Source organism: Calonectris borealis, chromosome 16, assembly GCF_964195595.1.
Source record: "Calonectris borealis chromosome 16, bCalBor7.hap1.2, whole genome shotgun sequence".
Classification (NCBI taxonomy): Eukaryota; Metazoa; Chordata; class Aves; order Procellariiformes; family Procellariidae; genus Calonectris; species Calonectris borealis.
The window spans coordinates 11,177,302-11,195,426 of NC_134327.1; the positions used below are offsets into that span (position 1 = coordinate 11,177,302).

Consider the following 18,125-nt stretch of genomic DNA (forward strand, 5'->3'; position numbering starts at 1 on the left):
ACATGATAGAAAGAGAGGGCAATTTAATACAGCATAACTTGACATAACTCAAAGTAATAGGAGAAAATTAAGAAAATCTAATTTAAGATGAATATCAAAAAAGTTTTCCCAACTTAGGAATTATTCTCTTGCAGAAAATTTTCCCAAGGGAAGCAGTAGAAATCTTACTGCTTGAGCCAGATAAAAACAATAGTAAATGTACATGAATAATTCTGCACTGGCAGGGTTCTTGATGGCATGTTTTAAAAAGTCTTCATTAATTCTGCTTTTTCTAACCTATTAATATCTTATTTCAATAGTTGCTGCTTCTCCCTCTCCCCCCTCTCCTTTGTTCACTTTTTCCCCGGTTCTGAGCTGTCATGCACAAGCTCATCTTCTCAAAAACAGCGGTTCCTACTAACTATGAAGACTTGTTAATATGCTAAGCTGCAGTGCTCCTCCCTGAAACAGTCCCAAGGAGAAACAAGATCACCTGCATTTGCCAAATCCATCCAGAAAAGAGCTCAAAGCCAGTTTTAGGACACTTAAAAATGCAGCAAGCCTTAGGCTTAGCTTAAGCAATACACAGGCTAGGAAAAATGAATGGCCCAGAGTTGAATAGGGCTGTTGCATCTCTTTTCCAATTGCCCCTTCTTCACTTTCCCTGTTTTCTTCCATTTCTTCTTCCCACTCCTCCAGTCCAGTCTCTGTCTTTCTTCCCCTCTGCTCACCTCTTTGCTTTATCTCTCCAGAACTCTTCATGTATTCTTTCTTGCTCCATTTTTTCAGATGCACAGATGGGCTGCTGGAGTTGATCGGGTCCTTCCTAGGACTTCCCACCTTCAGTAAGAAGCCAAACAAATGGCTACCGAAAGGCAAAGCATGGCTCAAGTTTCAAGTAAGAGTCATGCTGGCAGAAGGTGCCGGAATGGCCTTCTCGACTGCTCCAGCCCTGTTTAATCCCTTTGTAAACCTGATATTGAATGATGCTTTGGGTGAACATTCTTACAGGAGAATGAAAGAAAGAGTCGCCGTGCATACTGGCCATGAAAACAAAATATCCCGCAAGATCCCAGTGCTACGCTGCACAGATGTCGGATGGACTGCAGGCTTTGGATTCGCTTTATGTTTTGGCCACCATGCAACGTACATTTTACAGAAACGTGAAGTCCTGCTGACTTATTTTCTGAGAGGAAAAAGACACTTGTTAAATAACTTGTTCTCAGGTTCAAAGCTGTGAAAAGGTAGTAAAACAAAGCCAAAATAGCATAAATAAAATGAGGCGTAACATTAGGAACTGACTAACCTTGATTTGTCATGACTTATATCCCAATATTACAACTCACTTTCTGTGACCAACATTTGCCAAATAGGCAAAAAGTACTGTATCCCATGCAATTCCGCTCTCAGAGCCAGGTATCTTGGACCATGGGAACTACAGGATAGTTAAATAATCCTGAATCAAGCTGCCTTAAAGAAGAAATTACAAGAAATTAATACTTCAAATTTCCTCAGTCTGGGAACTGAATTGTCTAGGGGATCAATCTGATGTTGGGATACAGACGTTTGCTACTCTGGTATTTGTGGTATTTGCTATATTTAGAATACAAATATTGTACTACCCTGGGATGTTCCCCACTCTGTGATGCTCTTGAATCCAAATTGCAAAGAAGAGAGCAGCAACATTTCAGCAACTGAATTACATGAGAATCCTATGGCAAAAAATTCCTTTGCATCTCTCCCAGAAGAATGTAAGTAAATAAATATAGAATATATACATAAATGTGTGTGTGTGTGCTTGTGTATGCACACACAGAGAACATATACATAAAAAAATTGCAACAGAGTGAAAAGGATGCAACTCAGCACAGGTAATTTTATGAAATAAATGGAACACACAGATGGACAGATAATTTGTGAGTGTACTGAGGGGGGAACATGTTGAAGCGGTTTTTTGTAATCCAGCTAGTACAATGAATTCCATGGTTTAATACTTTGTCAAGGACTGCAGTGAAAGCCAAGCAATTTCACTGCAAATTCTAACAAAAAGCACTATCCCAACATTTACAATCATCACAGCTACTAAAACAAACTTGAATGTGACCTTCAAGCCATCAGGATACCTAAGCTGAGACAATGAAATATAAAGAAATATGTCTGTTTTAACAAACTTCTTTTGTGACAGGCTAAATAATAAATAGTTGACAAGTGTAACTAAAAGCTAGCAGGAACTTTTTGCATCAAGCTTGGTCGATCCAAAAAAAGGAAAACCCAAACTCCCAAACCTCCTGGGATGCATTTTATTCATACCATAAACCAGTCAGGATCAATGAGACACGTAAGTGGGGAAAATGGCACTAAGCAGAAATAAAAACTAGAAATTACTAAATGCGAAGCAAAGAACCAAACCAGAGCCTGCAAGGAGAAATGAGGTAGAGAGTCAAGTGTCTTGTGACAGGATAAAATCTTTTTGGCAAGTGTGGATCTGAAGGCATGGTTTGCAAATAAATATTTACAACTTGAATAAAATTTCAACACTAGACTGAGAAACATGAGGCTGGTCATGGCCTGGAAGGAATGCAGACGAAAGAAAAAACTATCTCAGGTTATGGAGGGGCTTTATGTGACTACAGAAAAAAAAATGTATCTTTGGGAGAAAAAGGTCATTGATCCCTTGGACAAAAGTATTTGCAAACAGAAAAAGAAAAAAAATGCTCCCTCAGTTTTAAAATCATCTTACATGATATATTTCAAAAGGTATCCTAAGCATTACTACCTCTTATTTAAAGGCAAAAGCATTTCTATATCCAAAATATCCAGCAGCTTTCTAAAAACATAAGATTAGAGGCTAAATGGCAGGAAACCATGTTTCTGGGACTTGAAAGGCAGCTACTACTGCATCTTGAAACTGAGTACAGTAAAACCAGTCGTGTAATGGTGGAGTTAGCTTCAAGTATGAAATGCAGCCACTGAAACATGATGTAATTAATTCCTGGGCTTGAGGAAATGTGCAGAGAGACACTATAACCTGCCCTCACACGAATGCACAGACAGGTGTCTCATTTCACCTACAGCAAAGAAATTATCCACGCTGCACCTACAAATAAATGAAAAGACTACAGAATTCGTGTAGTCTGGTTGGGTAAATTGCGTTCACCATGGACAGCACTTAAAATTGGACATTTTCTATACCTGCAGCAATGAATTCACCATGCTACCTGAAATATTTCCTATCTAAGTATTGGGAATATTATAATTACACTGTCTGGGTATCTAATGTAATGCAACAGACCACCAATTTTTAATGGTCCCAACTGTAAAAAAAACACAAGAAGAGAGAGAGGGAGAGAAGAAACCTCCATGTTAAGTTAAAGGTCTCATCAACTGCAGAAACTGAGCTTGCTAGGTAAGGTACAGTGGTCACTAGTTCAGAGAATATGTAAATTCATTTGAAAAGCACTTAGCATTACACTAGAATCAAATAGAAATATATCGGTAATATTCAAGTTGTATGTATGGCTAAAGCTAGCATTAAAAACACAGTCTTTTACACTTGGGACTTTAAAGCTTTTTAGTAAAATCCTGTCTCGGCATCAAATATTCATCTTCTGAAGTCTGCTATCAGATGGTAATGGACACATGACCAAACCTGAACTGCCCACAGGGTTGGATGATATTAGGTACCACTATTTTCATCAACGCTAAAACTGAAATTACCTCTAGGCTATGAGGCCTGTTACAATTCTTTAGTAGCAAGGTTATAGGCAGCTGTAAAAAGCTATGCTTAAAAAGCCAAGGAATATGTGGCTTGTCCTGACATTTATTTCTCTCCTACATTCCTTCTCTTCTATACCTCGGATTCTTCCTTGCAGCATGCAGGTTCATTGCACCAGTTATCCCAGACACCGCTCCATTGCATCCATGTAGAACATGGGACAAATAAGTTGAGTGTACCTCTTAAATCTGTTATGAAATTCTCCTGCTCTATGGTTTAGAAGTACATTGCAGAAAGGTCTCAGTTACTACTGCCTGCTTCCCCGCACTGGGAAGCATTCAAAAACTATTCATCCTGCTTATCCACAAGAGAAAAGACAGTACGCTTCTCATCATTATTCCTCTATTTTGTCTTGGAGTGATCAGGCTGCATATTTTGGGATAGAGTATATTTCCATCAGATGTACTCTCCTAGATGTCAGTGTGATGCTCCTTTATGTGACACAGAGCTCAGTCCATGAAATGCAGAGTCAAAAACAGCGACGTTTCATGCAGACATCCAACAGTCATCACACAGTATAAATAAAGACCTCTTACACTCTGTTGCTTAAGAACTAATCATTTAAGTGTAAAATCTACTCAATTCTTTTGCTAATTTTTCTGTTATCCATGACATCCACTGGAAATATAGATGATCTCAAAATGCACACTCCTTTATTATTCTGAGAACATAGTGTAATTTCCTTCAGATCAGAATGAAACAACGCAGCTTTTAGAGACAAGCCCTATTGAGAAAGAGTTGAGTGCTCTGTAACATAGAGTTATCTGTCTGTTAATTATCTAAAAGAAAGGAATATTTTATGGAGAAGGAAAAAATATGCACATGGACATCGGAAACAAACTCATAAAAAAAGTTATGACATTGCTGAAGTTAATTATCTGTCAAAATTTCCATTATAAACTCACCACTTGAGAAACGACAGCAAATCCATAAGCTAGCACACACCCCAGGTGCCCAGAAGGTCTGTTGAGCTTTGCTGCAGAGATCAGGGAGTTTGAAAGGAGCAGAGCAATGAATCATTAGCAGGGACTCTGCAGCTACCATCCCATGATACATGTGGCTGGGTGCTGGCTAACGAAGATGGAGGGCACAGTCCAACCGAAACTTTTTTTTTTTTTTGCAGAGCTAGATTTGCTTTGTATTGCCTGCCCTAAAGAGTATAATACAAGTTCAGACAAAGACCTCAGAGGCAAGGGGTAGTGCTGAAAGACATTTTGAGATTCACGATGAGGAGAGGATTTGCATAGCTTCGGTGGGTAACGGAGGCCTCCTGAGGTTTTCATTCATGTATAATAGTTATGAATAATGTTATTCAGTTGCATTTCTGACTCAGCATCTTTCTGCTGAATCTTGTCCCCTTTTCCTTCAGTTCACTTAATTTAGTTACTCAATGTTATTGTCATGTCTTCTCTCTTTTACGTAGAAACACAGACCGCACAGCCTTCTATCATCAGTGTACTCTGAACACAGAACAGAAGTGCTGGGTACTGCAGGAGAAATTAAAACTATCAACTCCATAAACAAGCCCTTCTCCATAAACTTACCATTAAAATGCGTCTGTAGCTGTCTCTGTCGATGCCCCAGAGCTTGAGATCTGTCTTGGCCTTGACGGTGGCGGCCCGGGGTGTTCCATAGATCAATGCCAGTTCCCCGAAGCTGCCTCCTTCTCCGATGCTGGTGACCCACTCCCCGTTTACATAAACCTACCACAGCACAAGACAAAACGAGAAGCAAAACCAGTTTGGGGACTTAGTTGCAGTTTTCCTCCTACTGCCAGTTACCTAAAAAGCTATTAGGAATTTCCTTTCTAATCGCCAATGCTGAGGACACAGAAGGAAAACAAGAGCCTAACGGTTTCCGCAGTCGGTCCCCGAAGAGGGCTACAACCCGCTTTGTGGACAGAATTTCAAGTCGTCTTGCTTCAGTATTTACTGACTGTATTTACTCTCTGAGTTTTCAGCTCCTGTGGTTAACTGGCATCGTGTTTTCCCTCTTGTGTTCAAGGCTCAGACAGTCAACAAGCAGAACTGTCACAACTTTGGCTTTTTATTAACACTGTCAAACTTGAAAGGAAGGAGACTTGTTGATATGTGTAATGAGGTTTGCTGAAAAGCACCGTGGCCATGAAATGAAAAACAGTCAAAAGAGGGAAACACCTTCTGAAAAGGAACATCTTTTTCTTCCCTAAGCCTAGTGCGTCCAACAACCACTTAAATATAACTACTGAGATCTGTTTCTCCCTTAGAGAAGATTACTAAGTGCTTTGGACTTGAGAAGCTATACACAGAATTATCCTTCATCTGTAACACCAGCTCTACAGAAGCAGTATTTGACCCACATCGTATTTAGGTAACATATCCTCTCAAAACACAGCATGGATCGATACCACTACCACAGTATTTTTCCTGGATGACATCCAATCTGAGAAGAATTCCTACACTTGAGTGCTATGTAAAACCTTCACTGGAGAAAGGGGGACTCGTGCAGGTGCTTTCCACTGGGCTGCATTTTCCTCGCTATTCATGGACAATACAGCTCATGAGACATAACAGTGTATTCAAAGACTGGTATGGATTGCGTGTTCTGCAGCTTGCTTGTAGGCTTGCTGCTATAAACCTACGCAATAAACCCTTTTCATTCTGTTAATGTGTCTGTGAGTTTAGAGGGTAGGAAAGGCTGTGTGCGTTTACCCAGTGCAGAATATTTCCCAATCTGTTACAGACCAATAACACCAGAAATCAACCAGAATGAATTTCCTTTGTTTGGAAGCTCTGTGAAGAAAAATAATAAGAAGAAAATATGCAGGTACTCTCATCTTAAGCAGGAAACTATGGCAAAGGAAAAGACCACAACCTATTACCAATTAGGGAGTAACAGACTAGCAGTTTTTAAAAAATATATGAATTAGAGCTGTGTTCAAGCTGGGCATGAGAAAAGACGGTGACCAAAATAAATGAACTAGGGTCAAAATTCAACAAACTGTCAGTATTAATTTTACTTCCATCTTCATTTTACAATGAAAAAGCATATTACAAACTACAGCTGGAATCAATCCCAATTTATCTTCCCAATATTCAATTAAGATCCGATCCAGCTCCCACTGAGGTCAGTGAAATGCTGGTTCAGTAGGAGATGGATGAGGCCACGGGGCAGTTCAGCTGATCAAGAGACCTCTTGGGTATCACTGAAAAGGAGCAGTGTTAGCATCACCGCTGAACTCCAGGCAATGTTGGGGCTCTTGGTGTTCCTGGAGCACCTGAGGATCAAGGGGCTGAAATAAAGGGTAAAAATAATGCCAATAGGCAGGTGGTAGCAGACTGCCAAGAGAGAGCTCAAGCCACAAAAGCTGTTTGTAGCTTCATTTCTTCATGACAGAATGAATGTCACGTAGGAAAATATCACACGAGAGAATAACAGCAGCGTTTCCTTTCAGACTTTTAAACTCACCGCAGAACGAAAATCTCACAGAACATTGAATCTACTTTTGATTCTCCTCACAATGAAAAAAATGAAAGCAAAAAAAGTTTTAAAAAAGCCAGGCAAAACCAAGCACTTTCCTGGTGAAACAAGCAGGTAATACTGTGGCTCCTGGATCTTTTTTGTGAAAAAAGCGGAAGAAATGGATGAATAAAATTAGGATTCTGAAAGGCTTGTAACATAATGAGAATGCATGAAAATTTTTAAACTCTATTAATACATTGCAAAATTGTCCAGATGTGTATTTGAATGTAGGGATACCTCCTTTCTGTAGGGATTTCACCAGATGGACCCAAGGTTTGCTGAAGTAAAGTAATTCATGTTCTCAGTAAAGTCTCTGGGATGATGGGGAAAACCTAATAATTTCAATGAGTTTTGGACCACATCCTGAATGTCAGCAGATATTGCATCCTTGACTCTTTTTCAGCACACCAGAAATACACGTGTTTCTATATGCTCTTTTGTTGAAAAGCACAGGTTTTGTTATTGCAGAAGAGGTGGTGTGGTAAAATGATTTGTTAATGCAATGGCAGTTTCATTAAGAAACATAAACCAGGGTCTGAAGTATAAGCAGGAAATAAACTAATTCCAACATGTATTATTTTAAGCAGTACGGTGACATTTCTTGTTAAAGCAGTATGCATGATATGACTGCAGCCCAGAGAGGGGAATTACGCTGGTAAAACTCAAGGTAGAGCAAGCGAAGGATGGACATTTACTGTTGCACAGTTGTTATAAAGAGAGGCTACTACTAAACTGCTCTAAGACTTCTTTAATTTTGCTGTCTTACTTCAGAAGACTCCCCAAAACATATTTGACATCTCGCCTGTAAACAGTTTATCAAATGGCCATTCCTCCATCCTAAGGGTGTCAGGTTTAAAGTACTCTGAGGTGAAACCAAATCACTGATCTGACAGTCTTTGGACCCAGCATTCACTCCCCCAATAAAAATGCCATTTCCAATATCAATCTCCAAAAGAGGAAACAGCTTGAGAATAACTGTTGTTTTCTAGGAGGAAAACCATTGCACTTCATTCTCTGCAAAGGCCTAAGTCAACAATCAACCTTTGTCTTCACAATGAAGTTAAAGTGCATTGATGGCATGTTACAAAGCCATTCTGCCCTTTAACAGAGAGTTCAGCTCCACTATGAATCTCTTTAAAATAGATTTTAAAAAAAGAAGTAGAAAGGAAAGTAGCTCTGTTTGTAAGGTGTGGGAAGTAAAGCTATTTTAGGCGCAGAACAGCTTATGAAAGCCAATGTTATATGGCAGCAGCTCAGATGATCTCTGTCTTTATCCTAAAAAATGCTGGGCTGAGGTTTTGGCTCAGGCAGTTTTAGGCATTTGTGAAGTCTCACGGAAGCGGTGAGTACATTAAGTGAATTATTCCTAATTGTTACTTGACCTGCCGATCACAGCTCCGTAATAGCTGGAACTTTCTTCTTTCATGCAGCTGAAGAGGAACGTAGAACTGCAGATGCCCAAATATAATCAAGCCATCAGGACCACCTACTTTCCACAGATAAAAAGTACTTTAGATTTTTATTGTTTTCCATCATGTAGTATAAGCACTGCAATTTTGGGGGCTTGAACACCACACAACTTGGTTCACTTCATTATTTTTTTTAGGAGGCAAACGGGAAAAATCTCCTATGAACATCAGCAATTCCCTTTTCACAGGCTGCGATATACATACACACTAACTGCGAGAGAAAATGCAGTGAGTCACACAATGCTCAATGCAGTAGGAATGCATCCTGCCCTAACTCCTGTTGTCTAGAGAAGCAGAAAGTAACCTTACCATGAGCAGTAATATAGACATTTTAATTTGAAGGCAGGATATGAGCATCCATCTCTGAGCTTCATTGGAGTGAATTTACCTTTACTTTAATTTTGTATTGCTGATTTCGAGTTAACTTTTAGCATTGTTTTTGCTGCCACTTTGTGATCTATGTGGACAATCTAATTTGTTCCAGGCATTGCAAGTTTTAGATCTTAAATCCCCTCCCTCGGATCTGTTTGTAATAATTCGTGCTTTGTGTCTTGTCAAGCCTTAATATTTGTTACCCAAAAATGAAGATGAGGCTTATTTATTCTTGGAAAAATAAGCAAGTCTTAGACATGAAGGGTATTTATATGTGGGTAGTTTTCTCAAATAAAGCCAGTGTTTTATCTGTAGTATGAATGTGCTTTTCTTAAATATAAATATACGAAATTGGAGACTGCCTTGAGAATCCTTAAAAATTCAAGCTGAACAACTCTAAACTTTAAAATGTTCTGGTCTAAATTTCAAAAAGCATCCTTCTGAAATTAGAAATAACATTAATGATGGAAAAATTCAAACAAAAAGCAATCTATGAAATCTAACCATAAAATATAACTAGTTCTAAAATGCAACAGTATTCTCATATAAACCACCATGTAATTTTCATCTTTGTACATACAAATTAGACAGTTTGTATATACAAATAAGGGCTTCAAGAAGATTTGGCCTACAATCAAAAGATAATCTTATCTATTGTCCACAACATTCATGTATAGCTCCACATATAGATTTATACAGTAAATACAGAACCTATTTAAGAAAAAACACTGAAAAGTTTTCATTTTGATTTTCACCATACTATAGTTTGGCTGCTGTTGTTTTACAAGAAGAAAACCTGAGAATGACTGTAGAGAAAGTTGCTGTGACATTAAATAGAATAGGAAGTTGTTGGGTCTAAAAAAAATACATCTGTTTTAAAAGGGTAGTTGATGGTGCTTTTTAAAGTAAAAAATGTGAGGTTATAAGATTAAAATAATAAACAGGAAGTTTTTATATTTAGAAATATGGATTAGAGATTTTTGCAAGACACATACTTTAGCAGGTACTTTCAACATCTTTACTGGAAACTATAATTTAAGCTCTGCCAGCTACTTTTTGGCATACATTCACATTTGTCTGAGCAGAAAAGCTTCCGGTAGACAATTGACCTCTAAGACTTCGAACTTCATGCCATCATCTACCTAGTGTAAACTTTATCCATCTGCAGGGCCGGGTCATAAGTTAACAATTCTCCTCAACTCTGCACAGCTAAAGAGGAAGACTGTGACTGATAACGCTGTAACATCCTTTCCCATTCAATGCCTGCTTTGGTCAAAGTACACCTGTTTGTAGTACCCAGTGTATGACAGGAGAAAACAGGTTCTCCAAGACCTACCTCTTTCTGATTTCTAAAAACTTTTCTTTTACGTATGAAAATTTGTGCCCTCCTCCCTTGGGCCACAGTCCATGTAGAGTGTGACTGCCAACTGAAGGGCATTGCATCTTCTTTGGCGTCCATAGTAAAACCAGGAAGGAAACGTACAGATGTTTTATTCTATGGATATGCTAACAGGGCTTGTTTATACCCTAAGAAAGTGTAAGAGTTGAGGATAAAGTGTTATTATATTTTAAAATATTTTATTTTACTTCTAATTTGACTCAGATTATTTCTAAGGAAAAATATTAGAATGCTCTTTCTTACTCTTTGGCGTGCCTATGCCGAAACTTTAACAGTAAATTACTTTTAAATGTTGGGGGTTTTTTAAATTCAAAACATCACACGCTGCTTTTGTTATTTTGGCTTTGGTTCTGTTTGGTTTTGGTTGCATGGTTGATAGATTATATTTTTTTGTTTGTTTTACTGTGACTTTCTTCCAGGAGATGGCAATTTTATGATGGCAGCTGTGACCTCCATTACCTGTATCTTTGCATGTGTATGGAAAACCTGGGTACCTATCAGTCGTGATGTTCTCTGACTAAATTGCTCCTTGAATCCAACAGTCCTGGTATACCTCCCACTTCTGTGCAGACCAGGGAAATGATGAAAGCAGATAGCCTGGCCAGGGGTTAAAAGCCTCCATGCATAAGCCAACACCAGCTGAACTAGGCAGAAAATGGCTTGAGGCTTTAAGTCCCGGGGTCAATTGTCTACTCTCCAAGTTGCTTTTTTTCTTGGAGAAGGGTGGAAGCATGCCAAAAAACTATCTGGCAAGGCTTAAATGAACTGCAGCTCGTTTACTAGCGGTCTGGATTTTCTTCAGACAATAAGGATTTTAGCATTGCTGCCCAGAAAGTGGAAGAACTCTTTTCTGGGGAGCACTATATACGGTGTGATAGTGCACACCCATGGGGTCTGGGAGCTGCTGCCTTATACAGGAACAAGTTACTCTGCACTAACTGCCCTGGTACAGGCTTTACTCTGGGGGGGGGGAACGGGCTCACCTCCCTGCAGCTTCCCAGCCAAGGCAGTCACGATAGGTAACTTCTGCAGCTACCAGGGTGTAGTTCCAACTTGCTCCTGGATGAGCACACATTTCTTGTGCCTTCCACAGTATCTTGCAAAGGAATTCAGTGTGTGTTTTGGCTGAAGATATAGGAAAGTCTTAGGAAGGAGAGAGCACCCATCTGAGGAGATGGGGACAGGAGCGGTAAGGTGCAGCAGGATGAAGGAAGGGGATGCTGAAGGGGAACAGCATGAGAGCTGGTCACAGAAGAGTTTTGCAAAACTTAGAGGGTGAGGAGCTTTGGTTGCCCCTGGAATAAGCTCAGTCCAAATGACATCTCTTAAGTCTGGTTAGGATGCATTTGTCCCACGGGTCATGCCAGAAAACTGTCCATACGTGTGTCTGAGGAGTGTCAGGATGACATTATTGTGGATCTGTCCATTTTGATCTGTCCTATAGGCTCATTTTGGCAATTAGGGGAGTAGGGACCCAGAATGCTCGTGAAAGTGAAGTTGCAATCTACTCAAAGAAAAACCCAGTTATTTCATTCATTCTTTAGAAAATCTGCTGTTGCGAGTCTCAAAGACAAGGCAGGAAAAATGTATATCCTATATCATACATAACTGACTGGAGGACTGCAAACTACTTGGAATACAAAGAAAACTTCTGCCTTCAACTCTAACAGTATAAAACAAAGCTGTGCACTATGCTCTTCGTTTAGCAAAACAGTGAGTCCCACTGAAGTCAGCAGAATTGCTCACGTGCTTAAAGGCCCACCGGTGCTTATGTAGCTTGTCAAATCAGCAGTCTGGGATAAAATTTTCAAAAACACCTACACAGCTTACATTAATTAATTACATTAATGCAATTACAGTGTAATTGCATTGCAGTGGCACTGAGGCCATTTAGTCATTGTGGTAGTTTTTCAGATTTTACCCCAAATCCTATCTCAGAAACCTCAAAGGCCCTTGAAATGTTCCAGGAAATACAAGATTATTCTGCATAAGACTTTAATGAACTCAAGAAACCATCCATGAAAAATGATCTGAACACTTGTCTCTTCTTGGGCTATTTGTGGTCAAGAGAAAAGAATTTCAACTTTCCATAAAAAAACCAAGGAGAACCTCTTATATACAAGTAACATGATGCAGTAAAGGGGTTTTTCTGAGAAGATGCCAGGATATACCTGGGAAGGGAACTAAGATGCCATCTTACTCGACAGAGGATAGAGCAACTACTGCTCTAAACAAGTCCTTCTCAATGTTTGCAGAGGCATGGCCACCTTGGCCTTAGTGGCAACCACCAGTTACAGAAAATCCACAAACCATCTTTTTTTTTTTAACAAGCAGATACAAAGCTAGCTAGGCCCCGGACATTTATTTTCCCCATTTTGCCACTGCTTTGTAAGAGCAATATGTGCATATGGAAGATTATCTTTTTTGCAATTAATTGCAAGGCTTTTGCAGACTGTTTTCTGATGTCATTCGGTTCCCCTATCCCTTAGCCAAACGCTGAAGAAAGCTTTCCTAAAGGTTTTGAGCGAAGACAAATAATTTTTAAAGAGGATTAATCTATAACTTCAATATGTGCATTTGCGTATGTTTGTGGGTCTGATTCAAAGCCAGTGAACTCATTAAGCTCAGTATCAGATCCTAACCAATTATTTTAAAACTAAATTTTAGCACTGTTCTATAAATATTGCTCTTTTATTTTCTAGCCCTGTGGATGTGGCAATGTTTGCTATTGAGAGGTATGCCTGATAGGAACAGTGAGTCAGACGGATTTCCTGAGGAGCAACTTCCAGAGGCAGAGGCAGCATGTGAGGTTTCTCAGTTCCCAACAATACCAATTAGATGGTCTCCTGACACAAACAGACTGCTATAAAAAATAACTTTCACTAAAATAACTGTATGCCTCCTGCCCGGATTTAAAATAAATCACTGTCTTCTTTAAATATGCCAAACAAAACTCATCTGGGCATCCGAAGAGCAACGTTGCTAATGAGCAAGCCTGTCCTATCTGGTAAGGTGTGTGTAGAAAATTCAGTCAAATGAGGAACTTGTAGCAAAACTGCAAAAGGGTGAGTTTCATACAGAATAAAAATGATAAGAGGTGAATAGATTCCGATTTGGAAGGCAGGTTCAGAAAGAAGCTTCTTTTCAAAGACTTGCTGATTAAACCACCGCATACTCCTGTAAACAGTTCGTGGTCTAACAGATCACTTTACACTTATAATAATCCTTGCTTTATTAATATGCTGCATTGTTCGTATATTTGGACCTAATTTTAAAAGCAAATTAAGGTTTCTAAGATGAAACTTGCTGCCTCAGGCTGTATCCCTATTTGGGGAAGAAAAAAAAAAACAACACATGAGCTAAGCTAACTGATTAAAGAAAATATTTTCCTTATGGTTGATCTGAACCCTCAGGTGCATTCCAGCATGGTGGCCTGCTCTGCCAAAGACTGCACACCTCCAGGTGTGGTTAGGGTTCTAAAGATAATGTCATTTGCTTGGTTTTGATACCATATTTTCCTGCCTGGAATGGACAAATAAGCTAGGATGTAAAACATGCCAATTACAAAATTATGCACAAATGACTTAACACAACAAAAGCAAAGTAATGAGACCAATCCTGTGAAATCTATTGCAAGAAGAAAGGAGACAGAACCACAGCACATGGATGGAGAGAGCTGTGTGCCAGAGCATACAATTTTATTGTGCAGCTTCAAAATAAATATTATACTGTAAGAGTGTACTTACATCCACCTCGCCTTGGTCAATCACATAGAAGTTGTCTCCTTCATCACCTGGAAGCAAAATACAAAAGGTGATTGTTTCCTGAAGGTCTGCTAAACTATTCAATTATTTCGTTTCCATGTTTAATCCTGTACATATTTGCACAGGTTTGTACACCAGATTACTTACAGAGAGGTTCATTTTCTGAAACATCCTTGCCTATTTGCCTTCATAAATCAAACTATTGCTATGATTTCTTCCTATTAATATCTTTCAATTGCATTAATTCATCTCTTTTGATTGATTCAACACTTCATTCAGTGTAAACACACAAGAGGCTTTAATATAGCCTGAGGGTAATGAAGTCCTCCACAACACACTGCAGGCACGCAGGTAAGTTGCCAAGTGCGATAACTACGATACAGCACACTGAGGTGTTGAATATTCCCAACAACCATAAAAATATTTTCCATCTCTAATTACTCTCAGCTAGCCTGTGCCACCCTTATGCATTCTGAGCTGTGCTTTACTTCCTGACTATCTTCAGGTAAGGAATGAACATTTTAATTTGAAGTGCTATTTATCTATATTTAACTGTAGCACTTTGAAACCCTGGAGATCTGCCAGCTTTGTTTTGTAGATCTCTGCACATGTAGCAAAAGACCTGCATCCATGAACTTATGCTATAGCTGCACACTCAGAAGCTTTTGGAATATGGTTATTCTTCCCCTTAAGCAAAGAGGGTGAAATCTCAAACAGAGAGATGAGAATTGTGCAATCTTAGCAAACATACAAGGGAAAAAACGAGGGGAAGAATTACCCTGTTGTATGACTGTTTCTCCTGCGATGTGTGTGACAGGGAACATGGCATCGAATATGTCACTGGAAAAGAAAAGAAACATTTATTAATGAATCAGACCTATTTCTTATCTAGCCAGTAGACCTACCTTCATTATTTCATTTAGCCTTCATTAACAGATTTTGCAGAAAAAGAAAAGGAAAATGTTAGTTGTAACTGGAAAGTGAGCCCCTGCTTGGCAAGAAATCAAAATAACTAGTTTGGCACAAGCTGTGGTTTAAAACTAAGTGAGACTGTGATTCAGTGCATGCTATTTTGAACGAACTCCTGAATTATATGCATATAGGCCACTTCTTATAGCACCGTGCAATACTAACTTGAGTATTTTATTGTCTAAGCAGACAGATTTCAGATTTTCAGCTGCGATCGGTATGTGTCACAGCAGTAATTGCTAGATGCCTAAACGGGAGCTCTCCTCTTCTGAACATCTGGCCTCATATTTACAAGGAAAACCTGCTCCACAATACAGAGCACATTTGGAAAGGTAGATGGCTCTAAATTAATGTAGCATAAGAGCTGGCAAGAGATTGCACTCACAGTGCAGAAGAGGCCAAACTCTGAAAACCTTAGTGAGTTACTTGTGAGAAGGGGATTTGACCAATTCTATAGAAACATCGAAGCTGCAGAAGAGCCTTGTGCTCATTAATCATCGCTGAATTACACACCTTACTGTGGTCTCCAGCATACTGTCACATATCCTTAAAAGGCCAGGCAGAGCAGTGAGGACGGGAACGCACCCTGCACCAACACTTTGGGCAACTTGCCCAAATCCAGTCCTTTGTTTACTGAGGGAGACAGCAGGCTCCCTGGAGCCAGGGCTTCCTTTCCCCACATCAGATTTTGGGGAACTTATTTTCAGAAGCATAAACCACACCGAGACGGGCGCTCCCCACCTCTCTTCCCCTTCCTATGCATCAGTCTCAAGGGCTAAAGGAAATAGCTCCCCGACACAAACAAAAGGCAGCAAAGAGAATTGTTAACTAGTCTCTTCCCTGGTCTGGTCTAGGAATGGTCCATCCAGGGACCACCGATGACAGCAGCGAGACGAAAGACTTCAGCCTAGAATGGAGCAAAGTCCTCACAATCGTAATAGAGCGCAAACAGTGAAGAAACCTAAGATTTTCATCAAAATAGCCAGAAGATCAGCAAACAAACCCATGCTACATTTCAATGCCTTATATGGGAAATGCATATTGTAAAATACCATTATTAGCTTATTTCCTGTTCAACTGTTCCAGAATTTATTCAGGCTCATTTCTAGGAAATGTTTCACTCCTAAGTTCAAATTGGTCATGTCTTTCCTCTTCAGCAGCCAGAATGTTTTTGCTCAGTATCGCACCTCTGCATGAGCACCACTTGTAGGAGAACTGGGAGATTTCAAACCAGGTACCTCCTGCTGCCCCACAGTACCTGCAAGGTATGCTTAGCCCGTGACCTATAATAATATGATATATTTTACTCATGTTGTTTCATCAGGCCCACCCTGCGCTATTGCTACTCACATTCAGGAAATACCTCCGCTACTGGTAAAAAGCCTGCTCGGAGACTCTAAGGAGAAACCTCTTTCTCACCTCATTCTGAGCACCAATGCAAAGATCTATAATAAATTATTCTGAAAAATATATGGATTGTATTCTTAAATCCACTAAACTCATTTTTAATGATCTTGAATGGGCTCAGCATTTCTCCAGTTCGAGGGACTTCTCTGGTGCAGGCTGCGGAGCTGGTCCCTCAGTGCCCTCAGCCTCAAAGAAATGGGAGCTGAGGTTCAGATGGGATGGGGGAAGGTACCGCGATGGTACGTGCCAAACTGGAATGAATCCACATGGAAAGTGATCGAGGGACCTTATGTCAGTAAGGCAAGTCTAACTGTTCTTCAGTAGCTCTGGGACTTGGAAATTTGGTATGACAGAGGCTCATTTGCCTCCCCATGGTTTCCCCTTGGCTGTGCCTGGGCAGCTCACAGAGCTTTAGAAACTGTCCTGCAGCCTGCAGAAGATTTACCAGAGGAAAAGGCACTCCGCATGGCAAAGATTAAAGTCTTCAATGTGATACATCCAAAAATAGACACAACATTGTGAATATCAATAACCAAACCAAAATGTGACTGTTTGAACAAACTTCGAAACTTTTTTTTTTAATAGAAATACAGAGGAAATAACAACCCACAGTTTCAGCCTTTCATCTTTGTTTTAAGGCTGTATTTTATTTATAACTTAACAATTGACTGTACAAACAGTGCCCTATAAATTATGTATAGCACTGCATCTTTCTCCAAAATGTTCCACATCTCATTCCTACAACACCTTTTAGTTTTATCAAAAAACCTCTTTAAAACTCACAAACTTTCAGCTGATGGTGAAATGAACCCAAAGTCTATTAGCAGCAACAGCCGTTTTACACTAATATTTTGCTGCCTAGAATATTAGTGTAAATATTCTAGCACCGCATTTATGATGTGTTTCAGCGAAGTCTCCATCTTATTAGACCAAAACTTGGATTTTTAAAGAGACCTTTGAAGGACACGTCATCAAACATTAGCCTAAAGCACATATAAACACACAGCAGACACACAAGATACCCGAAGTCATGGTGATGTTGATTTACAAAGTGAAACAAGGGCATATCTTTGATAAATAAATGCAAGTGACCAATAATATCATGACTGTCACTGAAAACAAGTCATCATGTTTCTTTTCTACTAGGGAAATATTGTTCTTAATTGATATGGTTAGGTCAAGATCTCTCACAGCAATTAATAAGTCGGAGTGCTTCTGCTTTTGGATGCTCAAGTTGAGATTCATTAAATAGACTCAGATCTCAGATGATACGGATCAGCGGGCAGCCTCAAAGTTTCTCAACCTACAAGTCTAGCAGCCAAAACCTGGGTCATTCAGAATGTCCCAGACCAAAGAAAACCACCCTTCTGGAAGTTATCATTTCCTGAAGTACCAAATGCTTAAGGTCCCTGTATGAAATCTGGCTTTTGATTTAATTCAGACTAAGTGTAGAATTTGTTTTGAAAATTTTCATATTGTCTTTATTCGCA

General features: G+C 39.5%; 1 protein-coding gene across 2 annotated transcripts in view; it reads right to left on the reverse strand.

Annotated features, from left to right (window-relative positions):
- PRKAR1B (protein kinase cAMP-dependent type I regulatory subunit beta) overlaps positions 1–18,125 on the reverse strand; it is a 104,054-nt gene that overhangs the window by 28,161 nt on the left and 57,768 nt on the right. For both annotated transcript variants that reach the window (XM_075165227.1, XM_075165228.1), the window contains exons 5-7: positions 15,038–15,099; positions 14,242–14,288; positions 5,299–5,457 (exon numbers count right to left, since the gene is read on the reverse strand). In XM_075165227.1, coding sequence (XP_075021328.1) covers positions 5,299–5,457; positions 14,242–14,288; positions 15,038–15,099 — 268 coding nt within the window. The remainder of the gene's footprint in view (positions 1–5,298; positions 5,458–14,241; positions 14,289–15,037; positions 15,100–18,125) is intronic.